Source organism: Muntiacus reevesi, chromosome 4 (genome assembly GCF_963930625.1).
Source record: "Muntiacus reevesi chromosome 4, mMunRee1.1, whole genome shotgun sequence".
NCBI lineage: Eukaryota > Metazoa > Chordata > Mammalia > Artiodactyla > Cervidae > Muntiacus > Muntiacus reevesi.
The window spans coordinates 107,074,515-107,100,896 of record NC_089252.1 but is presented as its reverse complement, the minus strand read 5'-3'; the positions used below and the strand labels follow the sequence as shown (position 1 = coordinate 107,100,896).

The window sequence follows — 26,382 nt, the reverse complement described above, 5'->3', positions numbered from 1 at the left end:
CTGTACTAGTTTGCAGTCCCACCAACAGTGTAAGAGGGTTCCCTTTATCTTTTAATATTGATATGTTTGAATCAGGATACATATTCAGGATGAGTCCTTTATCAGATAAATATATGGTGAATCCTTTCCCTACTCTGTAGCTTTGCTTTTAATCATCTTGTTCTATTAATGAGCAAAGACTTAAATTTGGCTGAAGTACAGTTTATCAGTTTTTTTAATGCTTAGTGCTTTTTATGTCCTGTTCAGAAATTCTATGCTTGCTTGAAGTTTGTGAAATTTTTCCCTATTTTTTTATCCATACTATTTTTTTTTTAGTGAGGTAAAAATTTTTTTATAGTGAGGTGAAAAGATCCTGATGCTGGGAAAGATTGAGGGCAGGAGGAGAAGGGGACAACAGAGGATGAGATGGTTGGATGACATCACCGACTCAATGGACATGAGCTTGGGTAGACTCCAGGAGTTGATGATAAGACAGGGAGGCCTGGCGTGCTGCGATTAATGGGGTTGCAAAGAGTCGGACACGACTGAGCAACTGAACTGACTGAGGTAAAATTAACATAACATAAAGTAATTTTAAAGCGAACAATCCAGTGACATTTGGTAAACTCACAGTGTTGAACAACCAATACCTCTATCTAGTTCCAAAACATTTTCATCACCTCCAAAAAAACTTTGTGTTATTAAACAGTTACTCCCCATTCCTCCTTTCTCCAGCCCCTCACAAAACCATCTGTCAGTCTACTTTCTACCTCTATTGATTTACTTATCCTGGATGTTCCATAAAAATGGAATCATGCAATGTGTGACTTTGTATGTCTGTTTTCTTTGACTTAGCGTAATGTGTTTTGTGTTCATCTGTGTTTTATTAGTACTTCATTTTCTTGGTTGAATGATATTTCATTGTATGTATACAATACATTTTGCTTATCCATTCATCCTCTGATGAACATCCACTGTATCCATTCATCTGTCAGTGGAGATTTAGGTTTCCATGACTTGGCTATTGTGAACAGTGCTGCTGTGAGTAGTTTCCACCTTTTATTTATTGCACATAGAGCTGCTATAAATAGTTATGTATGAATATTTAATTGAGTATCTATTCTCAATTCTTACAGGACATCTTTTCATGTGTTTGTTAGTCATTTGCATAACTTCTTTAGAGAAATGTCCATTCAAGTCCTTTGCCCATTTTAAAATTGGCTTCTTTGCATATTTGTTGTTGAGTTATGAGTCCTTTATATATTTTGAATACTAGACCCTTATCAGATATATGATTTGCAAGTATTTTCTCCTATTTTGTAGGTTGTCTTTTTTCTTTCTTTTCTTTCTACCCCCCTCCTGGCTCCCTACCCCCCCCCCCCAGCCCCCATGCATGCAGCATGGGGGATCTTAGTTCCCTGACCCTGACCGTGGATCAAACCCACACCCCCTGCAGTGAAAGTCTTAATCACTGGACCACCAGGGAAGTTCCAGTCTTTATCTTTCTTAACAATGTCCTTTGGTGCACAGAAGTTTGTTTGTTTTTTAATTTTAATGAATGAATTTATCTTTTTTCTTTTGTTACTCGTGCTTTTGGTGTCATATCTAAGAATCCATTTGCCAAATTCAAGCTCATAAAGATTTATCCCATTGTATTCTTATACGAATTTTATGGTTTTACAGGTTCTACTGCCTGTGGGATAGCGTGGATCACATGCCCTCCCCTTTAAGTGGAGGTAGGAGGTGGTTTGGGGACTGACAGATTCAACCAGCACCCCATGGAGAAGGGGTAGGGTTATTCAAAGCAAGAGGCGGTGGGCAAACACACTGCATTTCACCCAATGACTGCCCAGCATCCATGTAAACCTTCTTTTCCCCACATGTGCCCTCTCAAAAATGCTATTGCTACTTGATAGAGATGGTGGTTGCAAAACGTTGGGACTGTATTGTACTAAATGGCGCTGAATTGTACATTTTGAAATGGTTAATGTTATGTGAATTTCACCTCAATAAAAAGATATTAAAAAAAGAATCTTATGGGTTTACCTTTTATATTTAGTCATTGATCCATTTTAATTTTTATGTACGCTGGTAGGAATCCAACTTCTTTTTTTGCATGTGGATATGTAGGTATCCCAGTACTGTGTCTGTCCTTATGCCAGCACCACACTGCTTTCTTTTTTTTTTTAATTGACGTATAGTAGATTTACAATGTCGTACCAATCTCTGCTGTACAGCAAAGTGACTCAGTTAGACAGATATAGACATTCATGTTCTTTTCCATGATGGTTTATCACAGGATATTGAGTATGATTCCCAGTGGTATACAGTAGGACCTTGTTGTTTATCCATCCTATATATAATAGTTTACATCTGCTAATCCACCACTCCCAGTCTTTCCCTCCCCACCCCCTTCCCCTTGGCAACCACAAGTCTGTTCTCTATGTCTGTGAGTCTGTTTCTGTTGTGTAGATAGGTTCATTGGTGCCATATTTTAGATCCCACATCTAGGTGATATCATATGGTATTTGTCTTTTTCTTTCCAGCTTACTTCAGTCACTATGATCATCTCTGGTTGCATCCATGATGCTGCAAATGGCATTATTCATTCTTTTTTATAGCTGAGTAGCACCCCACTGTATACATGTACCACATCATCTGTACCCATTCACCTGCCAGTGCACATTTAGGCTGTCTCCGTGCTTGGCTGTTGTGAACAGTGCTGCTGTAAACATAGGGGTACATGTATCTCTGAATTTTAGTTTTCTCTGGGACCAGGAGTGGGACTGCTGTATCGTATGGTAATTCTGTTTTTAGTTTTCTGAGGAACTTCCATGTTGTTTTCTATAGTGGCTGCACCAGCTTACATTCCCGCTAACAGTATAGGAGGGTTCCTTTTCCTATAGACCCTCTCCAGCATTTGTAGAGTTTTTGATGATGGCCATTCTGACTGGTGTGAGGCGGTACTTCGTTGTAGTTTTGATTGCATTTCTCTAACAATTAGCGATGCTGAGCATCTTTTCATGTGCCTACTGGCCATCTATATGTCTTCTTTGGAGAAATGTCTATTAAGGTCTTTGCCCATTTTTCAATTGGGTTGTTTGTTTTGTTGTTGTTGAGCTGTTACAATATTTTGGAGATTAATTCCTTTTCTGTTTCATCATTTGCAAGTATCTTCCATTCCATAGGTTGTCTTTTCTTCCTTCCTTCCTTTCTTATATATGGTTTCTTTTGCTGTTCACATGCTTATAAGTTTTATTAGATCCCATTTGTTTATTTTTGTTTTTATTTCTATTGCCTTGGGAGACTGATCTAAGAAAACATTGGTATGATTTATGTCAGAGAATGTTTTGCCTGTGCTTTCTTCTAGGAGTTTTATGGTGTCATGTCTTAATGTTTAAATCTTTAAGCCATGAGTTCATTTTTGTGCATGATAGTACTGCATTGTTTTTATTATGGTAGTTTTTTTAGTAAATTTTGAAATTAGAAAATGTCAGCCCTCCAAATTTGCTCCTATTTTTTCAAGATTGTTTTGACTCTTCAAGATTCATAGCAATTCCATAGTAATTTGAAGATGTGCTTTTTCATTTCTGTAAATAAGATCATTGAAATTTTGATAGGAATTGCATTGGATTTGTAGACCACTTTGTGGAGTACAGTTGTCCCTAGTATCTGTGGAGATTGGTTCCAGGACTTTCCTTATATACCAAAATTTACAGATACTCAAGTCCTTTATATAAAATGGCAAAGTGTAGTGGATGTATAATGTATTCATAGATATAGCCTTCATATCTGTGGATGTGGAATCTGTGGATAGAGAGGGCCAACTGTATTGCTATCATAACAAAAATTATTAAGTCCTTAAATTCATGAACACAAGATGTTTTCTCATTTGCTTCAGTTCAGTTCAGTTCAGTCACTCAGTCATGTTCGACTCTTTGCAACCCCATGAATTGCAGCACACCAGGCCTCATTTGCTTAGGTCTTCTGTAATTTCTTTCAGCAATGTTTTTTAGTTTCCGTGTACAAGTCTTTCGCCTTCTTGAGTTAATTTATTCATAGATGTATTATTCTTTCTGATAGTATTGTAAATTGTAGAATTGTTTTCTTAATTTCCTTTCAGATTGTTCATTGCTGATACATAACACAGCTATGTGTGTGTTGTTTTGTATCCACAACTTTGCTGAATTCATTTATTAGTTCTAATAGTTAAAACAATTATTTTGGAGCTTTTTTTTTTGGCCTCATTGCACGGCATGCCATATCTTACTTCCCTGACCAGGGATTGAACCTGTGCCCCCTGAAGCAGAGCGTGGAGTCCTAACTACTGGATCACCAGGGAAGTCCCTATTTGAAATGTTCTATAGATAGGATAATGTCATTTGTGAACAGAGATAACTTTACTCTTTCCTTTCCAATATGGATGCTTTTCTTTTTTCTTATCTAATTGTTGGTTAGAATTTCAGTACAGTGTTGAAAAACAGTGAAGTGGGCCTTCTTGTCTTGTTCCTAATCTTGGGAGGAAAATGCTGTCAGTCTTTTACCTTTGAGTATGATGTTAGCTGGGATTTTTTCATAAGTACTTTCTACCATGTTGAGGATCTTCCATTTTTTTGTTTTCTGAGTGTATTTATCCAGAAAGGGTGTTGGATTTTGTCAAAGTTTTTGCTGCATGGAGGGGATCATGTGAATTTCCTTTCTTTGTTCTGTTAATGTGCTTTATTACTTTAGATGATTTTGTATGTTGAACGTTAAGTCCCGGGGAAAATTTCCACTTGATCACAGTGTGCAGTCCTCTTATCTTGCTGTAGGATCTGCTTTATTAATATTTTGTTGTTACCTGAATAGTAACCCTTTTCTCCTGAGGGCACATCACTTTGTTTTTTGAGTTTTGGCTTCTTGTTCTTTCTACTTTTTGTATGTTAGATCTGGAGGAGACCGTATGAGTTTTGGAAATTTCCTTGTGCCAACCTTAATAATTTCAGGTCACATTCCCCTCTCTATACTCCACCCAGTAGTGACCTTCCAACTCTTTTATGGCTAACCCTACCAGTCCCCGCCCAAGGCTTGTGGCTTCCTATATGCTGCCATCTCTTCAGCCAGAAGACTTTGGGCCTTTCTCATCCTTTCCCCGACTTCTCTTTTCTTGATCCTCACCCCTTTACTCTTATTCTGTTACCATATATTTCTAGTCCAGGTCTTCCATATACAACTCCTTCTAATCCCTAGTCTTGTCCTTCTCTCCTACTCCTTGTTCAGACTTTGCTGATTCTTCTTTCTACCATTCTCCATCTTTCATTCAGAAACAACCCCTCCCGCAAGTCTGGAAAGGGGAGGGTGAGAGGGAGCGAGAGAACAGTGTTGAGCTCTGGCTATTGAAGACTCTGGATCCAACAAAAAGGCCAGATTCTCTGCCCTGGGATAATAAGCGTTCATATTTAAAGAATTAAGATTCTATTTATTCCTATGGAACTTCCATGTATCTTTTGCTTCTGTGCTAATAAGTACACTTACCTCTTGCTGCTGCCATAGGATTGTGTCTCCGATGTCTTCAATCTAACATATTGGCCACTTTTCTGTTACTGTTACATAGATGAGTAGAAGATGTGGTGTTCTATTCCTTGTGGCTTCCTATCCTATCTCAGGATTTAAGAAGGCACATGATAGCCCAAATCTTGTGGAAACCACCAGAGTAGATCTGGCCATGGCTCTGGATGACAGCCAACACTCATATGGTTGCTGAGAGTCGTGTCACTGGTAGGAAGGGAGGGAGAGGTGAGTTAAAAGATCATAGTTATAAACTGTGACATAAGGGGTCTTATACCTACCACATGGTGTGTCTTCTGTAACAAGTGCCATGGAGTAGGTTGTGACTTCTGTTCACTCCACATCTATCAGAGACAGAGCAGAGCTGAGGATGAAAATATAGGGTCTCTGAGTCCCACCCACACCGTGGTCCTCTTCTTTTGTAGCCCATCTATAATTCTTCCCTGTTATTAGCTATAATACTTAGAAAAGCAGGGATATTGGTGCCACATATCTTCACTCAGGCCTCGTCTGTCTCTTGTTCTGGGTTTCTTAACTTACATTCAGTCCTACCTCCTTCTGTTGCTACCAAACACGCTCTAAGTCTGTGTCCTCATATTTGCACATTAAGTTAATGACTTTTATTTTCTGGATTTTGTACACTCCTGTGTTGTACAAACTATCTAATCACTGACATCCCCTGGTTTAGTGATTCCCTGGGACTCATGGGATTCCACATATAGATGTAATTGTGACTAAGATTTATTCCAGTAAAATGATATAGGTACAATCACCTAAGGAAAAAGACAAAACAGGTGCAGAGTAGAGGAAATCAGATCTAAGTTTCTAAGAGTACTCTTCTATTAGAGCCATACAGGAAGTGCTTTATTCCTCCAACAATGACTTATGACAGCATAGATGCCAGGGAGGATAACTTGAGTCTAGAAGCATAGGGTTTTTATTGGGGTTCATTCACATGGGGGCTTCCCTTTTGGCTCAGATGGTAAAGAATCTGCCTGCAATGCAGGACACTTGGGTTCAGTCCCCAGGTTGGGGTGACCCCCTGGAGAAGGAAATGGTAACCCACTCCAGTATTCTTGCCTGGAGAATTCTATGGACAGAGGAGCCAGGCAGACTACAAACCACAGGGTCGCAGAGTTGGACACAACTGAGCAACTAACACTTTCAATCACATAGGCACCCTCTGATGGTTTCTTCCAAAATTCCAGTCTCATAAGGAAAGCAGCATAAACTACATTGCTTGTACAGTTTAGTTGCAGTAAATGACCTTATCAGTTAGGGAATTGTGGAATTCTCAAAATCCAGATTCCTTGTCACCTGTGAATAGCTGACTTTTCAAGCATGTCTCCCTAAGGAAGCTTTCTCAAGCTTAACTCTGTTCTGCACAACTGAGAGTAAACAGGATAGCAGCATAGGGGATATGTCAAACTTAATGTGTTCATGTAGCATATATCCCAAGACTTTGGGTTATTAGTGTCCTTGATACTGTAGCAAGACCTAAGACCTACTGTCAGATTCTACTTGCTTGTTTAATCACTTATGGATGGCACTTCATTGCTTTCCAGAAGTGAAACCATACCAAAATCATATGTAACTCAGCTCATTTAGGTGGAGGGACAAGTCTGCAAAGATTTCCTTGCTGACTATGTTCTCCTGGACTTTATGTGCTCAACATAAAGGTGGCATTACATCATGGCTGTGATGAAATAGTCATTATGTCTTCCATTAGTTTCAAGGAATGTCACAAAAGCTAGCATGCATGATGAGAGACCATTGCAAGGATTGGGGAGAGGATGCTAGGGATCCCTAGGAATATAGGTCATAGGGATCAAAGTATTGGAATTGTAGAAAGACTGTAGGATCGTAGAACTGGATGGGATACTTCTTCAGAACTCAGAACTTTGTGAACCTGAGCTCTTCGGCTCCTGTGAGTTTCTCTACTTCTGTTACCTTCTCCTTCTGTCAGCTAACTCGTGTCCTTGTCTGCTTTCTATGGGTCTTCTCTATTTAATAACTTTAGTTTCCTCAGAATGTTTATGTTCTGCTCTCTATCTGACAGAATTTAAGACACGTGAAAGCTCAGCATACGTTCAATGATTCACTCCATATTTACTCTCACATTCTAACTCACGAGAGTCTGACTGATCCAGATCATCCTTGTTGAGCAGAGATTTTTTTCATCCCATGCCATCTTGTAATGGATCAGGTTTTAATGGGCTCTGATTGACATGAAAAGTATATAGCACAGAATACAGATGCTGTGGGATATTTCTCTCTGCATGATCTATTGACCAAGATATATCTATTAAAACTGATCACAGATCTGACCAAATTGGGTTTGAAAATGGTGTCCATTAGGGTATTAGGTTTCCAGCAACCTATTGGCGTATGAATCCTGATCAATCTCCACGCTTTTAAAATTTAAACAATTTAAAATAGTTAACACATGTTAAAATGAAAACAATTTAAAATGTTGAATAAAATTTAAAAACTATATTTTAAAAGCACTGATAGTATGATAAGATGGAAAATAATACTGAAAGTAATAATACTGAAAATAATGCAGATAATAATATAAATACTGAAAATAATACAGAGATCAAATTGCCAACATCTGGCAATGTTGGATCATAGAAAAAGTAAGAGAGTTCCAGAAAAACATCTACTTCTGCTTTACTGACCACTCCAAAGCCTTTGACTATGTGAATCACAATAAACTATGACAGACTTTATTTTCCTGGGCTCCAAAATCACTATGGATGGTGACTGCAGCCATGAAATTAAAAGACCCTTGTTCCTTGGAAGAAAAGCTATGACCAGACTAAACAGCATATTAAAAAGCAGAGATGGCTTCCCTGATGGTCTAGTGGCTAAGACTCCATGGTCTCAATGCAGTGGGCCCAGGTTCATTCCCTGGTCAGGAAACTAGATTCCCAGATGCCACAACTAAAGGTCCCATATGCCACAACTAAGACCTGGTGCAGCCAAATAAATAAATAGTAAAAAATAAAAAGCAGAGACATTACTTTACCAACAAAGTTCTGTCTAGTCAAAGCTATGGTTTTTCCAGTCGTCATGCATGGATGTGAGAGTTGGACTATAAAGAAAGCTGAGCACCGAAGAACTGATGCTTTTGAACTGTGGTGTTGGAGAAGACTCTTGAGAGTCCCTTACACTGCAAGGAGATCAAATCAGTTAATCCTCAAGGAAATCAGTTCTGAATATTCATTAGAAGGACTGAGGCTGAAGCTGAAACGCTGGTACTTTGGCCACCTGATATGAAGAACTGACTCATTTGAAAAGACCCTGATGCTGGGAAAGATTGACAACAGAGGATGAGATGGTTGGATGGCATCACCAACTCAATGGACGTGAGTTTGAGCATGTTTCGGGAGTTGATGATGGACAGGGAAGCCTGGTGTCCTGCAGCCCATGAGGTTGCAAAGAGTTGGACACAACTGAACTGAACTGAATACTGAAACTCAAAACCAAATAAAAATGGGAATTCATAAAAGTAACTGGAGTTGTAAAGTTGCCTTTTTGTCTTGAGGATATTTGCCAAACCATGTGAGTTTGAGCTCTGGTTGTCATAGCATTATAGGGATCAGGGGACAAGAAGACATGCCCAAAGTGGGAAGTCAAACAGGAGATCTTCTCCATGTATGTATTAAATAAATATTACCCCTCCAACCCTTGACCATGGCAGAGAACATTTCTTGAGAGACTTTTTTGGGGGGACTGTATAGAAGAAGAAAAGTAGCTCCTGAGGATTTATAACCAGAGACATCCCTCTTACAGCTTTTCAGCCAGAATTCACACGACCTAGATTACTCAAAAACACCTAAGCTGAGATTTTATTTTGCAGTCCTTCTAGACTAATTGCCTGCCCAAGTATCTGAGAGAAGCTACAAAATCCTCTCTGTAGGAACCTATGTTTATCCCAGAAATCAAGAAATTCTCACAGGCAAAGTGAGCAGCTTGCATTATTAATACTAATAATAAAAAAAAAAAAAGCAAACCTACTAAATACACAAGGAAAGAAGGCACCATGAGAGTAAGAATTAGCAGGAATGGATCTGCAAAGACCTAAGATATTGATATAGTCAAGCCCAGAGATAAAGTAACTGTTGCAATATTTTGAAATAAGTGAAAGACAAATATAAAAAATTCATCAAGAGGGGCTTCCTGGGTGGCTCAGTGGTAAAGAATCCACCTGCCGATACAGGAGGCGCGGGTTCAGTCGCTGACCAGGGAAGATCCCACATGCTGCGGAGCATCTAAGCACATGTGCCACAACCATCGAGCCTGTGCTCTAGAGCCTGGGAGCCACAGCTACTGAGCTGACACGCTGCAACTACTGAAGTCTGTGCACTCCAGAGCCTGTGCCCTGCAACAAAGAAACCACTGCAATGAGAAGCCTGTTCGCCACAAATAGAGGAGCCCGTGCAGCAACAAAGACCCAGCACAGCCAAAAATAAAATTCATCAGGAAAAAAGGCAATTATACATAATAAACAAATTTAGAAACAAACCAAGTAAAACGTAACTGAAATACAAAAAATACCATAACTGGAATAAAAAAAATGATAGTATTTATGGTTTCCAGTCCATCATGTGAGGACTTTAGAAGTCTTCACTCCATCCTAGCAAGTGAAAAACTAAATAAACTAAAAAATCAAAAAGACTTCTTATTCTGTCAGAGAACTGAGGTCACAGGGCAAGTAATTGGAGCTACAGATAGGTGGGTACAGGGAATTACAACTTATCAAAGCAGAAACCTCCATAGGAACCAGTGTGAGGACAGGAAAACCTAAACTATAATTGAGGAATTGCCGAAGGTTCAACATGGACAAGCAAGAGAGAGAAAAACACCACGGGGCTAGTCGTCGTGGGGCCCTCACATTTTGTGAGTTTAATCTCCAAAAGTTCTACCAGGTCCTCGCTGTGAATATCAGAGAAATATACCCTTGTGCTTTTTACAGGGGGAGAGGAAATAAATTATTTTTAAGTATGCAAGAGCATTCTGTTTTCTTAACAAGGCTTGCCCTTGGGAGAAAGTTTTTACCCAAGCTTAACCTGCTAGCGTTATATCACAATCTAACCTACAAGACCAAAGAGCAGTACTCAATTATAGTTGTCTCTGCCTACCACATGTGGGAAGAAAAATACACAACTCCAGTTCCTCCAGTCAATCTGTTTCATGCAAGGAAGAAAAAAACTGAAAAGCACTGGTGAACTTTACAGTCCAGGGGTACAGCATCATCAAAAGACTGGGACATAACCACCAAACTATACAATGCTTCGCCTCCCTCCACAACTTACCACTACTTTACTAAAGGTTTATTTACCACAATTCCGTTTACGCAGTACCTCACATCTATCTTTGAGCAAAAAAATTACAAGTCATACTAAAAGGCAAAAACAAAAACTAACAAAAAATAACCAAAGAGGCAAACAGTTTGAAGAGACTAAATAAGGATCAGAACCAGAAAAAGATATGGCAAGAATGCTGAAATGATCAGACCAAGAATTTTAGCGAATATATTATTAATATGCTATTGGCTTTAATGAGGAAAGTGAACAACATTCAAGAACAGATGGATAATGTAAACAAAGAAATAGAATCTAACAATAAAGAGATTCTACAGATTAAAAAAATTGTAACAGAAATGAAGAATGTCATTGATGGATTCATTGGTAGACAGGACATGGTTAAGAAAAGTGTCTCTGAGCTTAGAATATGACAATAGACTTCCCAAACTAAAAGGCAAAGAGAAAAAGTCTGGTGAAAAAAACAACAGAAAATTCAAGAATGGTGGAACAACCACAAAAGATTTAAGATACACATGATGGGAATGCCAGAAGGAGAAGGAACATAAGCCATATTTGAAGCGTAATGTCTGATAATTGCCCTCAAACTAATGTGAAATGCTGCATTAATGTCATCATTACAGATACCATAGTCATTAAAAGCACAATAAAGGAATACTTTGAACAACTCTGTGCTCCCAAATTTGAACCTAGATGAAGCAAACTAATTCCTTAAAAGACACAATCTTCCGAAATACAGAGTAAGAAATTGATTATCTGGTAGGTCCATATCTATTGAACTGAGTCAATAATTAATAACTTTCTAAAATATAAAGTACCAGGCTCAAATGGGTTCACTTGTGAATTCTACCAAACTTTTAAAAAAGAAATTATATCAATACTCTATAGTTTCTTCAGATAGAAACAGAATACTTCCTAACTCATTCTATGAAACCACCATTACCCTAACACCAAAGCCAAAGACATTACGAGAAATGAAAACTGTAGACCAACATTTCTCCCCAACATAGATGTAAAAATCTTCAACAAAATATTAGCAAAACAAAACTCACTATGTATAAAAAGAATTATACCACAACTAAATGGAATGTATTTCAGCTATGTCGGGCTGGTTCAAATTTTAAGATCAGTTAATGTAATTCATAACTTCTACAGACTAAGCAAAAAAAAGCACATGATCATATCAAGATATAGAAAAATAGTTTAACAAAATCCAACATCCATAATGAAGAACTCTGAGCAAATAAAAATAGAGGGGAGCTTCTTCAACAAGATAAAGAAGAGCTACAAAAAAACAGAGCTAACATCACACTTAAAGCTTTTCTGCTGAGATCAGGACCAAAATCATTGCTTTCAACACCATTAGCTAATGCAATAAGATGAGGAAAGGAAAGAAAAAGTATACAAACTGGGAAGAAAGAAATAAAACCACTTTTGTTCTCAGATGACACAATCATCTATGTAGAATATCTGAAAGAATAAGTAACAAAAGTTCCTGGAATGAAGTGATTATAGGAAGGCTGAAGAATACAAAATTAATGTGCGAAAGTCAATTGCTTGCCTGCATAAAACCAATAAAAGGGGGTATTTGACATTAAAAAAAAAACCTTATCATTTATTACACAGTGTCCTTCAAAGTGAGATACTTGGTATAAATCTAACCAAATACATATAAAATCTATATGAGGAAAATTATAAAGCCCTGATAAAGTATAAAATAAGAACTAAATAAGTGGAGAGATATTCACTATATAAATAGAAAGACACATTGTTGTCAAGATGTTAGCTCTTCTCAACTTGAACTACAGATTCAACACAATTCCAAACAAAATCCTGGAAAGTTGTTTTGTGGATAACCACAAGTTGATTTTAAGTTGGTATGGAGAGTCAAAAGACCCAAAATAGCCAAAATAATACTGTTTTCATTCTTTTATCTGTCAGTGGAAACCTTGGTTGTTCCCATGTCTTGGTTGTTGTAAGTAATGCTGTGATGAATATGGGAGTGCAGATGTCTCTCTGAAATAGTGATTTTATTTCCTTCTCAAGTATATCTGAAAGTGGGATTGCTGGATCATGTGGTAGTTCTATTTTTCATTTTTTGAGGAAATTCCATACTTTTTTCCCCTGTAGCTGTACCAAGGTTACATTCCCACTGAGTGCACAAGAATTCACTTTTTTCCACATATCCTCACCAACACTTGTTATTTCTTATCTTTTTGATAATAGGCATTCTAATAGATTTGAGGTGGTATCTCACTGTGGTTTTGATTTGCATTTCCCTGATGACTAGTGATGTTGAGCACCTTTTCATGTATCTGTTGGCCATCTGTATATATTCTTTGAAAAAATGTCTGTCAAGTCCTTCGTCCATTTTTAAATTGGACTGTTTGGTTTTTATGCTGTTGAGTTGTGTGAGATCCTTATATGTTTTTATTCTTTGGATCCTTACTATAGTTTATTTTCTTTACATTTTACTAGTAATTTTTAAAAAATGATAATGAATGCTTACTTTTGATCATAATGATTTTTTTCTTCTTTTAATCAATCAGTTAACATGATGGAGTTTTTCAGTGTTGAATCATTGTTGGTTTCCTGGGGAAATCCCTGTTTTGTCATTATGTATATACATTTAAATCTTGATGCTTGAGGAATTCCCTGGTGGTCCAGTGGTTAGGACTCTGCTTTCACTGGGTAGGGCTGGGATTTAGTCCCTGGTCAGGGAACTAAGATCCCCCCACAAGCCACACAGCAAGGCCAAAAAACGAAAACACAAATAAAGAAAAATTAATGTTTATAATCTGCTAATACTCTATTTAAGGTTTATATTTATGTTAATTTTTATATTTTATATTTATTAGGTATATATTACATTTATATTTATTATAGATGGTGATCTTAATTTATCTCTCTTATAATATGCCAGTCTGGGTTATTTTTTTTAGTTTTTTCAACTTTATTAAAATGTAATTGACAAACAGATTTATACACTTTGATAATTTTATATATAAATACATTATGAAAGGATTCTCCCATCTAGTTAGTTAACATATTATATATATATTTATATGTAGTAAGAACATTTTAAGTTCTACTTTCTCAGCAAATTTCAATTATGTAATACAGTGTTATCAACTATAGTCACCATGTTAATACATTAGATCCTCAGAATACTTGTCTGGTTTTGATAACAATGCTATGCCAGCGTCATAAAGACAGTTGGGTAACTTTCTGTTCTTTCTCTATTTTGGAATGGTTTATATTACTATATTACTTGGAATGATCAACTATGATATTTTGCAGAATTTCAGGTGTCAAGACTGCTCATTGCCCTCAAAACTCATTTTATGCTTTAAATGTAGGAGGATGAACTCTGTATTCTTTCCTTCTATCAATACTTCTTCTTTTTTTTTTGCACCTCACTTGCAGGATCTTAGTCCCCTAACCAGGGATTAAACCTGTGCCCCCTGCAGTGGTGAGAGGGTAACAGGTAGGAAGGCCAGGTGTCTCCAAACGGAGGAAACGGGCTGCAAGTGCCAGACATTTTTCTCTCTCTTAAGCGGCGGGAGGAAACAAACCAGTGATATATTTTTTCTTCTCTATACAAATTTAAAAGGAGGTTTCTCTTAAAATGCTGTGTTGCCATGACACCTGGTTTCACCTGAAGCTAACTACTCTCAAATCTTGGGTTAACCAATACATTTCTTTTTCTTATGGAAATGTTGTCTTAAGCTATGTTAATGTACCCCAGACTCTATCTTCACGCTGGTTCCTCCAAACGGCCTAACTTACTTACTCAGATATTGTTCCCTAATCTATGTAAAGGAAGCTATTTGTTGGTAATCTGCCCTTCTACAAGATTCAAGTCAATCATTTTATGGCCAGGGATGAATTATCTGGTGCCATTCTAAATTTTATGACATTCCTTTCTTTTCATTAACAGACTGTGAGTGACTATATAACATACAGCTAAAGACTATGTTGATGCCTGTGTCAGAAGCTTTCTCTATCTCCTTTATACTTTAATAAAACTTTATTACACAAAAGCTCTGAGCGATCCAGCCTCGTCTCTGGCCCTGAATTGAATTCATCTCTCCGGAGGCCAAGAATCCTGGCGTCTTATCGTTCAGCAACAACCTTTCAGTGGAAGCATAAAGTCCTAACCAGTGGACCACCATGGAAGTCCCTATTAGGACTTTCTCACACCAGAGCCACAAGTCTCATGGAGGAAGCACTTGGGAGAATGGGCCCACGTCCTAGAGTCAGATGCCTGCGTTTGAGTTCTTGTCACTCATCCTTTTGCCCCGTGAGCATTTGTTCTTCAGCTTCCTTCTTCCTACTTCATCTGGTACCTCTTTCCTCTTTCCTTTTTCCAGAGTTGTGGTCCTATATCCTCTGATGGCCCTTGTTTCACTTTGTTCAGAATTGTGAGCTTTTTGTGTAAAGTTAATTCGTTTTTCATTGTCCTTAGATCTTAGAAGAGAGAAGGGTAAATGTGTTTTTAAACAGCTAAATGTTCTTTTCTGCTTTATCTTTTTCTGTTGTTTTAATTTCATTGTCCAGCTTTCTTTTATTTTATATAATTGGCTATATTAAAAAACCTAATGTGAGATTTCTGTTAATATTAGTAGATAAATTTTACCCATTTCTATTTAATACAGACTTATTCCCATCTTTGGGTTTCTTTTTCCATTCTGTTGAATTGGTCAAGATCTTTTCTTCCTATTTTTTCTATAATGCTTTAGGAACTGTGCCTGAGGCTGGTTGTCACCACCACCCAATCTACTCTCTCTTCTATCTCATAAATGGCACCATGACAAGGGGCACATTGATTTCTTCACCAACATTCTTATTCCTTCTCCTTTCAGGCATGTTGGAAGATTGCATTGTCCTTCTCCTTGAAGTTAGACACAGCTGCATGGGTGTGGAGCCAATAAAATGGAGCAGAAGTGAATTAAGACACTTCTAAGTGGAAGACCGCCAAGGCTAGTACTCGTCTCTCCAGCCCTTCCTGCCCCTACTTGGATGAGTGTAATCGCAGGAGTTCATATCCACGTGGAGGTGGTGTAAGCTTGGAACAGCCTTGAGGGCTGAGCAAGCACACGGAAAGACAACCATGGAGAATTGCCTGGAGATCAGCAGATTTGTGTGAGTGAGAAATACATTTCAGTTAAGCCACTGAGATTTGAAAGTTTGCATCAGAGCAGAATCTAGCCTCTCTGAATACACTTGGTGACAGTGTGTTCTTGTAGCAGGGAAGGTCTGGTAACAGTTCAGGCTAGTGAAGTATAAGTGGAGGAGGCTAGATGAGTGAGCCTTCTGGGAAAGGCCTTTAAAAGAAATGAATAGCATAAATGTTTCTCTCTTTGCTCTTCATCTACTCTCCTGAAACGCAGACGTGATGGCTTAAATTCTAGGAGTCATCCTAGAGTAAGTAGACTAGTCCCATGCCAGGAGTGCAATGTGGAAACAGAGAAGATAGAACCTCTTGATATTATGCAGCTGCTGTACCTTGGCCTTCCCATTCCTGGGCTTTATTTATGGGAGAAGAAAACAAACTTTTATTTTGTTTAAGCTGCTGGTTTTCAGGTTTCTTTTCCTAAGAGCCCAATACAATTCCTAACTATTATGGAAGTTATTTAAGTAATTTTCATCCTTCTATTATTTATACTAAAGTTATTTTTAAATGTTTTTATTGTGGAAATGTTCAAACATATCTCAGAATGAGACAGAATTGTCATCATTCCAACAGCAATTACCAATTCATAGTCAAACATCTTTCATTGATACCTCCCACTTTCCCCTCCTGGGTTGGATCTTGCAGGTGGTTCTGCCTGCTCTGGTGGAAACCCTGCTTTCAGCCCACTCCCAATAGATAATCCTACTACGTCCTCCACCCACAGACCTAAATTCACCTTCTGATACCCATGGTCCCTGTCTTGGCCTTGGGCGGTAAGGTCTCCACAGTCTGTGGCTTCTTGTCTCCGTCCTAGGCCCCTTTGTGATATCTTGCCTCTCCCATCTTGGGCTTTTACAGAAGTAAAAGCCTAGAATCCTAACCACTAGGCCACCAGGGAACTCTCTCTTCTTTGGCGTGTACTACTTTTGCCTCTGAACCACGCAGCCTCCCCCAGGCTCCCCTGTGTCTCCTGGGATAACCTGAGAGGAGGGGCCGAGGGCAGGATCTGGCTGTAGGCTGCAGCGGTACCTCAGCCCCTTCACACTCCTCTATCTCAGGGCTCTGAATGGACTTTTGTCTCTTCCTGTATGGCTGGAACTTTCTCTGTGGGCCCTGTGTTCCACCTCCTTTCACTGTCAAAATCTATCACCCTCTTTAAGGACATACTCTATCCTAAGTTCTTTGTTCTGAATAGTTGATATGAAAGCCCAGCTTGGGAGTGCCCAGAAAACAAATTTTGTTCTCAACTCAGTCCAGCCCTTCTACATCTTAAGTGCTTATTTCCAGACTACTAATTTTTGGCGGACCTGGACAAACTTGAGTTTTAGAAACAAAGCTGAACAAAGGCTAAGCAGCATCCACCTGGCAAAATGGGAGTGGTGGGATAGTAGTCAGAACCAGTGTCCTCCTGTAATGTGTGTGAATGTGTGTGAGTGATCAGGGGATGTTGGTCGGCCTACTCAAGCTGCTGGGCATGCATGGCAGTGGCTGTGGCATCTCATTTTGGGTTTAGCATGTGGGACAGAGAAAGACGAAAATTCAGGATGGAGACCCTGGAGTGATGGGATCAGAACTGAGCTTGGTGATGCATCAGGTGAGGGGCTGGAGAGCATGGAGTGGGCATTGTGGGGCAAGGAGACTAGATGTAACGTGGGGGTCCTTTTCCAGGGCAGGAGGGGACTGGCAGGGGATGGGCTTTCACTTACTGAACTACCTTCTTAGAGGCCCAGGAGGCTAGACCAGTCTGAGGGTCAGTAGATTTCTTTGTTGATCAGGCCTGGGTCACATATCTCTTGGGGCCACCATGTCACCTGAGGAAGGCACGTGTATGAGGATACCAAGTCCCCCAAAATGCTCTTAGGCCCACACCTGCCCCTTAGCTGCAAGCATGCTCCTTCCATCCCCACTTGTGTTGTTTCAGTGTATTGTCAGGAAGAGTTCCTTATGCAGCTCAGTTTAGTGATGTTGGAAAAAAGAAGAGAGGGTCTATGAGGTTCTGAGAGGTCTATCTGTAAGAAGTCCCACCTGTGGTCTCATCCTTGCTAAGGAGGGAAGGGTGGTTCCACCAATCTAGGCAGCTAGCCACAGACCTTGCTGCTAAAAGAGCTTCTCTCCTGACTCCTGTTCTATGCTTCCTTCCTCTCCTTGGAGCTCTCTGATGCCCAACACCTACAGGGTTAGACCATCCCTGGCTTCTCAAGACCCCTGATCTTTAAAGGGACTCTTGCAGTGGTGGTTAAGACTTTGGATGAAACTTGACCTTCTTGGACCGCCCCACAGTCTCCATTACTGACACCTGTGTGGTGCCATCTTCCTGGGATCCTGTCTACCTGGGACTAGAGACCTAACCTACTTTCCCCAATAGCCTCTCCCCATCTCAGACCCCAGCTGTCTGGAGGTGCTGGACCTTCCTGCTTCCAAAGGTTTTTAACCCAGGGTAGCTCTGCCTCTAGATCCCTGTTTTACTTTGCATGCTTAGCTCATCAGAGAGCAGAAAACCTTGATTTCCTTGAGCCCACTGAGTGTAAACCTGGGAATTCTACATGACCATCTGCATATGGGACCACACGAGTGGAGTGTAACCTGGACTGGGAAGGACTTAATTCATCAGTTTTCACATTGTGGATGCATACTGAATTTCAGTGCCCAGGCAACTCCCCAGCCCAGATAAAGCAGAAACTCTGGGTTAGCCTAGGCATCAGGGCATTCCAGTATCTTAGGAGATTCCAGTGCCCATTGTAGACTGTAAATCAGAGAGTTAAACTCTTGCTCTCATAGACTTGAAACACCTCTCACTGCAGGGGCGAATGCCTCACGGGCTAAATCATGCAGAATTCCTGCCATGTTGTTTGTAGACCTACCTAGTTTCCTACCACTCACCACTGCCAGTAGGGGAGAAGAAAGCTGTTTTGAAGCTCCTAAAAAGGGTGGAAGAGTGAGGAACCTAGCTGCATCATTGCCATTTGCAGCTATTGGAGGTGATAGATATTGGACTGAACCCTGAATCCTCACATCTGTCACAGCTGTTCTAGGGACATCCTGCCCTGTATCCCAGACACACACACACACATACACAATGAGCCCTGGGGTGAGGGAGAACCTTACCCAGCTCTAAGGCCAATGAAAACCTCTGGCTTCTGTATACCTCCCCAGCTGGTCCTCCCATCCCTTGTGCAAGGCCACCCTTTGCAAAATCCTGGGGAGGGTCATGGACCTCAGACTCCTGGGATGCAGATTCAGACAAGTATCACACCTGACATAGGGTGAGAGTGAGGGACTTGGGCATGTTTGACAAAGCAGAGACTGAGAGAGCATATTCAGAGATGATTGAGACGTAAATGCCAAGAGATAATAAGAGCCCCAGCAAAGCATAGACACCTCAGCACCCACTCACGGCAGGCTCAGCAGAGGGTGTGGTAGTTTGTGAGAGGGTTGCGGGAGAGGGGGAATCTTGAGGGAAGGGCAGCTCAGCTGCTTCTGAGGATGTGATAAGGTTTAGAAGCTGTATCTCCAAGCTAATGACCTCTGATGGCAGAGGGATAGCCCTCCTGCCTGCTCACCCCTATTCTTCCTCTGCTTGTTAATCTACTCCAATCCCCAGGCTCTCTCCCCCCACACCAACTCCATGCTTGGTTCTCCCAGGAAGTGGCCAGCACAGGGCGGGGTTGCGGGGTTGCGGGGTGGGGAGCCATGTCTCAGCCCCTGGGGAGGGAGGCAGCAGGCACAGCTGCAGCCTCTCTGCTTCTGTCCCGGCCTTCCCCAGGGGCTGGCTTTAGCTGGCTGTTCCCCTTGAGGCACAGCGCCTGTCCTGCTGCTGCTCAGCTGGGGGTACCCTGTCCTCCTGGCTCTCTGCCAAGCTCTGTGCCCGCCCTGAGGGCCCTACCAATCAGAAGCCTGTGGAATCCTGCCCTTCCCAGCTGGCTCTGATTGCAGCCAGTCCTAATCTGAATGGAAATTGCTTGGCAGGGGCTGCAGAGGAGTAAAGCCCAGTGCCTACCCACATTGTGGTGGGAGCTGGGATCAGGCTGGCTCAAGTGTCAGAGCTGGCCCTGAGCCCTGAGCTTTCTTTTGGGTACAAGATTGGTCAGGTTTACTTTAGGAGTAAGGGCTAGTGTGAGTTGTCCTAGGACAGGCTTTAGACTATGCCAGGAAATCATTTTTTTGGAGGGTGGAAGGCAGGAAGATAAGGGGCTGATCCCTCTTCTGTGGGTCTGATTTCCAAAGGGCAAGACCATGGTCAGTAAATGTTTTTATTGGAAGAGAGATCCAGTCTCCTTGGCTCTGCCAGGACCCTAGGTCATGAGGATTTCGATGTCGAGCTCTAGCCGGCTGGCCCTGACCTCATAGCGACCCCGGATCAGGCCTCGGGTTTGGCTGGCATGCCAGCGCCAGTGAGACTGGATGATGCAGGCCGCTTGGCGTGCCTGGAGAAACCGTCTGCGGGCCTGCCACATGCGAACCTGTGCCTGCATCTTCACCACTGCCCATTCCTGGCAGGTGTAGAGTCTTAGTGCCAGGCGCCGTCTTTGCTCCAGCATCTTGGCCTGCATCGACCTCCACCAGCACTGGATGACCCAGGCCCTGAGTGCTGCATGCAGTAACGTCCGGCGTACCATGTTGCCACGCCACCATGACTGAATCTTTATGGCTGCCTTCTCTAACTGATCGGGGGAAGGAAGAACATGGAGATGCTCAGTGGGGTACCCTCCCATTCCTAACCCCACCTCTGGTGCTGGGAGGAAAGGGGGCCTGGCCCAGGTAGCCCTGGCCTCTTATTTCTGGGCCCCATCCATCTTATTTCCAAACCCTACTCACCTTTAGACACTGCTCATTATCCTCTGGACAGATCCCTTCTGTATGAGCCTCACTCACATTTTGTGTGTCCATGGCCCTGGTCTTTAGAGTCCACTCATCTATCAGTTAGGCCACCCTAGTCTGTAGCCCCGCCCTCAACTGTTAGGCACCCCTTCACTAGACTCCGCCCACCTGCACACAAGTCTCCCCTCATTAGGTCCTGTTCATCCACATCTCACCCACATCTCTTTCTCCTCTTCTTTTGTTTGTATCTTCTTATGGATTGACCTTATTTGTTGATACCCATAACTTTAAGTGGGCTGTCATTTATTTCTTGCTTTCAGTTTATTTCTCAGACTCAGCTGGTGCCTTAAACCTTGCCCTTTCTACACCTTCTAGCCACTTATTTCTGGTTCTGCTGGTGTCAGTGGAGAGAAAGATTCATTCAACTTTCCTTCAAGTAAGGGTTTGCACATACACACTCATTACCAGTGTGGGTTTCTGGAAGCCTAAGTGTCAGGGTCTTTGGGAGGGACCTGAGCCGTGTGTTCATGGGCTAGTATGTGTTTTGTTTAATTTGTGGAAGCAAGATATTTTATCTGCAATTGGAGAGGGCTTCTCTGACCCCCTTTGTCACCCTTTTCTTGTCAGGTGCCATGGAATAGATGCAGTTTCTTTTGAAGTGTGACTAAGGGGAAGCTGAGTTGGGATATACTTAGTATGGGTTAATGTGATAGATTTATGTGGTCCCAGTCACCCCTGGGAATAGGTAAGTTCTTGTTAGACATTCTGCTAGCAATGACTTTCAGGAGTTTTCCTACCAGTTACAACATCCATTCACCTGTGTCATGGTTTGATATGGGGACAGAAGTGCAGCTATGGTGATGTGGACACTCCCTGCAGTGCCTGGCACCAGAAGTGTAGGTACAGTGGAGGAAAAGCAAGGTTTGAAAAGTTTGAAGACAAAAACTGTGGTCCGTAGAAAATTCTTACTGTTTTTAGACACGTAAAATCCTAAGTAGTAGAATCTGTTTTCATTGATGCTTGATTAAAATTGAAGTTCTGTCTTGTCAGAAATATAATATTTGACAATGCAGTGAGACAGTTATAAATATTACAAGCTTTTTTTTCTGTTTTGGTATAAATTTTGTAAAATAGAGTTTATCAGAATTCCAGAATCGATGCTTTTGAATTGTGATGTTGGAGACTCTTGAGAGTCCCTTGGACAGCACAGAGATTCAACCAGTCTATTCTGAAGGAAATCAGTCCTGAATATTCATTGGAAGGACTGTTGCTGAAGCTGAAACTCCAATACTTTGGCCACCTGATGCGAAGAACTGACTCATTTGAAAAGACCCTGATGCTGGGAAAGATTGAAGGCGGGAGGAGAAGAGGATGACAGAGGATGAGATGGTTGGATGGCATCACCGACTCAATGGACATAAGTTTGAGTAAACTCTGGGAATTGGTGATGGACAGGGAGGCCGGGCGTGCTGCAGTCCATGGGTCTCAAAGAGTCGGACACGACTGAGTGACCTAACTGAACAGTGGTTACGGGAACCAACCAGAACTTCTGGGAATGGTGTACATGCTGGCATGAGAAATCCTGTTTTACGTATCTTGAAAGGCAATAATGTTTATATAGAAAATCATATGAAAAATCATCATATGAAGAAGTAATAAAAGATTACACAGCAAAAAATGTAGGAAAAATACCACAGAGGTAGGACACTTAACTAATATATACGCTGTTACATTTGTGATCTCTGCCACCTCTTTTATATGTGTCATTTGTTGTCTTGACTTGTCCTAAATATTCACTGGCCTGATTTTAAGTCTATAATTTTGTATTTTTCTTAAAGAAGGCCTTCCAATTTATATAAACTTTAGTTCCCACAAAACCTGGGTCTGCCCTGCTGTGCTGTAAGAATGCAACTCTGTGGCTAGGGCTCATGGGAGCTCACATGAGTTTCTGGAATTCAGAGTTAGGACTGAAACTGCAGAAACAGATGATGCAGAGCTGCTGTGCATCCTTTGGGATTTGAAAGGCCATTCTGGCTCTAGTTTTAACATGCATGATATTCCTCATTTTTCTACATGAGCCACATACTGTGGCTTCTGTTTATGTGTATTTGAGGCCTCGTACCATCACTTCTACTAATTGCTATGGCACTGTCCATCAGCGTGTCTTACAGATTCTGGCCCTATTTTCAAGCAAGTAACTTCTTTAGGTCACATTAAAAGTCCTCGAGAGCGGACCCTGTTGCCTCCATTAATGTCTGTCAATCTGAGTGAGTGGAACGCTGGTATCGGCCATCTCTAAGGCCTGCGTCACTGCATTGAACCATCGGTCCTGGTGTCAGGCATCTACTTCCAGTCCAATATGCTGGATTCTGAAGGGATCACTTATAAAGGGGCTGTGGTTGTGGCCAACACTCAGGCTCAGTCTATGCAGGTCAGACTGCCATGGTCAGAACACTAGACCTCACTGTTCCTTGGGGATCTCTCCCCTACCCAACTCTGACCTGGCTGTTTATTGCCAGAATGTCTTGGCTTTGTCTCCTTAGAAGTCTCTGGAAAAACCTGTCAGCCTCTTTTACGTTCACACTTTTGTAGTTATTGACAAAGTGGCAGCGTATGAGGCCGACGCCGGGAAGATGCACTCCCTGAGTCCTGTTCTACTGAGTGTTCAGACCGCATTCCTTGGTCTCTATTTCCTCACTGCTCCCTTCTCCAGATTCTGCCTTCTTTTCTCCCCTGGCTTCTAAATACAGTATGTCTGTTTCTAAAATACAGAAAAAGGCAGACATGTAAGGCGGAAAGTGAATTTCCTTTAAATTTACTCCCAGAGATAGTCTTTCAGACCTTATGCCATGCACAGACTTAAATTTGATATTAAGAATAATTAATTCTTTATTGAAGTATAGTTGATTTACAATGCTCTGTTAGTTTTTGGTATATAGCAAATTGATTGAGTTTTATCCATACATATATATGGACTCAGATTCTTTTCCATTATAGTTTAAATAATTTATTTTTAATCCATGCATTTAAGAACAAATTTCTGCCTTATATTATTACTGCTGCTAGTTTGGAGAGTATCCTGGACAATTAGCTATGAATTTATGGACACAGAACATCCATGTACCTTAAGAAATAGAAAACTGTTTTATGTGTTTCTGTGTATCTTTTTAAAGTAATTGAGGTAAAACCCATATAACATAAATTGACCATTTAAACCATTTTAAAGTTTATGATTCAGTTGCTTTTAGTGCATTTGCAGTGTTTTACAACCCAAGAATACTGGATTGGGTAGCCTATCCCTTCTCCAGTGGATCTTCCCAACCCAGGAATTGAACTGGGGTCTCCTACCTTGCAGGCAGATTCTTCAGCAACTGAGCTACCAGGGAAGCCTCTATGCAACCATCACTACTATCCAAGTTCAGTTTCTAATTTCATCTAATTTTAATTCTAATTTCATCATCCCCAAAAGAAACCCTGTACCCATTAAGTAGTTACTTCCCTTTATCTTTCCCTCACCCCACACTCTGGCAACCAGTAATCTGCTTATAGTCTCTAAGGATTTACCTCCCATGGACATTTCATATAAATAGAATCATATACTATATGGCCTTTTGTGTCTGGGGTTCTTTCACTTAGCATGTTTTCAGGGTTCCATGTAGAATGTATCAGTACTTCATTCTTTTTTATGGCTAAATAATATCCCATTGTATAGATACATTTTGTCTATATATTCATAAGTTAACAGGGATTTGAATTGTTTTCACTCTTTGGTGATTGTGAACAATACTATTATGAGCATTTGGTGGATTTTGTAGGATTGTCTCTATGTAAGATCGTGTAATCTGCAAATAGAGATAGTTTTACTTGTTCCTTTCCACTTTGGATGAATTTTAGTTTTCTTTCTTGCTTAATTGCCGTGACTAAAACTTTAAAGTTCAACATTCAGAAAACTAAGATCATGGCATCCGGTCCCATCACTTCATGGCAAATAGATGGGGAAACAGTGGCTGACTTTATTTTTTTGGGCTCCAAAATCACTGCAGATGGTGATTGCAGCCATGAAATTAAAAGACGCTTACTCCTTGGAAGGAAAGTTATGACCAACCTAGACAGCATATTAAAAAGCATAGACATTACTATGTCAACAAAGGTCTGTCTAGTGAAGGCTATGGTTTTTCCAGTGGTCATATATGGATGTGAGAGTTGGACTGTAAAGAAAGCTGAGCACCGAAGAACTGATGTGTTTGAACTGTGGTGTTGGAGAAGACTCTTGAGAGTCCCTTGGACTGCAAGGAGATCCAACCAGTCCATCCTAAAGGAGATCAGTCCTGAGTGTTCATTGGAAGGACTTATGTTGAAGCTGAAACTCCAATACTTTGGCCACCTGATGTGAAGAGCTGACTCACTGGAAAAGACCCTGATGCTGGGAAAGATTGAGGGCAGGAGGAGAAGGGGATGACAGAGGATGAGATGGTTGGATGGCATCACCGACTCAATGGACATGGGTTTGGGTGGACTCCAGGATTTGGTGATGGTCAGGGAGGCCTGGAGTGCTGCGGTTCATGGGGTTGCAAAGAGTTGAACATGACTGAGCGACTGAACTGAACTGAAAACTTTTCAGTACAGTGTTGAGTAGCAGTGGTGAGAGAAGGTATGTTTTATTCCTCATCTTAGAGGAAAAAACTTTCAGTCACCGTTAAGTATGATAATAACTGTAGTTTTTTCATAGCTGCCCTTGATTAGTTTGAGAAGTTCCCTTCTATTCCTAGTTTATTGAATGGTTTCCTTTTTAATCACAAAAAGATGTTAGATTTTGTAAAATTCTTTTTCTCTATCAGTTGAGATAATCCTATGACTTTTCCCCCTTTATTCTATTAATATGATATATTACTACATTGGTCTTGGTATATTGAACCTGCCTTGAATTCTTGGGGCTAAGCCTATTAGGTCATGATGTGTAACCCTATCAGTATGCTTTTAGATTTGATTTCCTAGTATTTTGCTGAAGATTTTTACATCTGTACTCATAATTGGTATTGGTCTTTTGTTTTATTTTAGGGTCTTTGTCTGGCTTTGGTTTCATAGTAATGCTGACCTCAAAGAATGAGTTAGAAAGAGTTTCCTTTTCTTCTGTTTTTGGAAAGAATGTTAGAAGAATTGGTGTCAGTTCTTTCATGCTTTATAAAATTCACCAATGAAGTCAACCAGCCCTGGGCTTTCTTTATTGGAAGTTTTGGATTACTTACTCAGTTCTCTGCTTGTTATACATCTGTTCAGACCTTCTTCAGTCAGTTTGGGTAGTTTGTATTTCTAGGCATGTGTTCTAGGTTATCTTATTTGTTGGCATACAGTTATTCATAGTATTCTCTTCTGATTCTTTTTTATTTTATAAGGTCACTAGTTGCTCTTGGTTTTAATAATTTGAGTTTATTGTTGTTACTCAAGAACTCCAATACAGTGTTCAAAAGGATTTGAGGGGAGCAATACCACTTTTCTCTCTGACTTTAACACTTTTTGTGCTTTACTACCAAT

The 26,382-nt window shown here is 40.6% G+C and overlaps 2 protein-coding genes across 3 annotated transcripts in view; one reads left to right on the top strand and one right to left on the bottom strand.

Annotated features, from left to right (window-relative positions):
- LOC136167471 (IQ domain-containing protein F3-like) overlaps positions 1–26,382 on the top strand; it is a 67,095-nt gene that overhangs the window by 12,223 nt on the left and 28,490 nt on the right. The window contains exon 3 of the mRNA XM_065935032.1: positions 15,988–16,001. Within this exon, the coding sequence (XP_065791104.1) occupies positions 15,988–16,001 (14 nt within the window). The remainder of the gene's footprint in view (positions 1–15,987; positions 16,002–26,382) is intronic.
- Positions 20,325–20,919, bottom strand: IQCF6 (IQ motif containing F6). 2 transcript variants are annotated; one of them, XM_065932234.1, is made up of 2 exons: positions 20,905–20,919; positions 20,325–20,693 (listed from the first exon to the last, which is right to left on the bottom strand). In XM_065932234.1, the coding sequence occupies exons 1-2, from the start codon at positions 20,917–20,919 to the stop codon at positions 20,325–20,327; spliced, it is 384 nt and encodes a 127-aa protein (XP_065788306.1). The 2 variants fall into 2 exon arrangements, with proteins under 2 accessions (XP_065788306.1, XP_065788305.1); XM_065932233.1 differs by lacking the exon at positions 20,905–20,919 and adding an exon at positions 20,803–20,821 and having other exon boundaries at positions 20,325–20,698.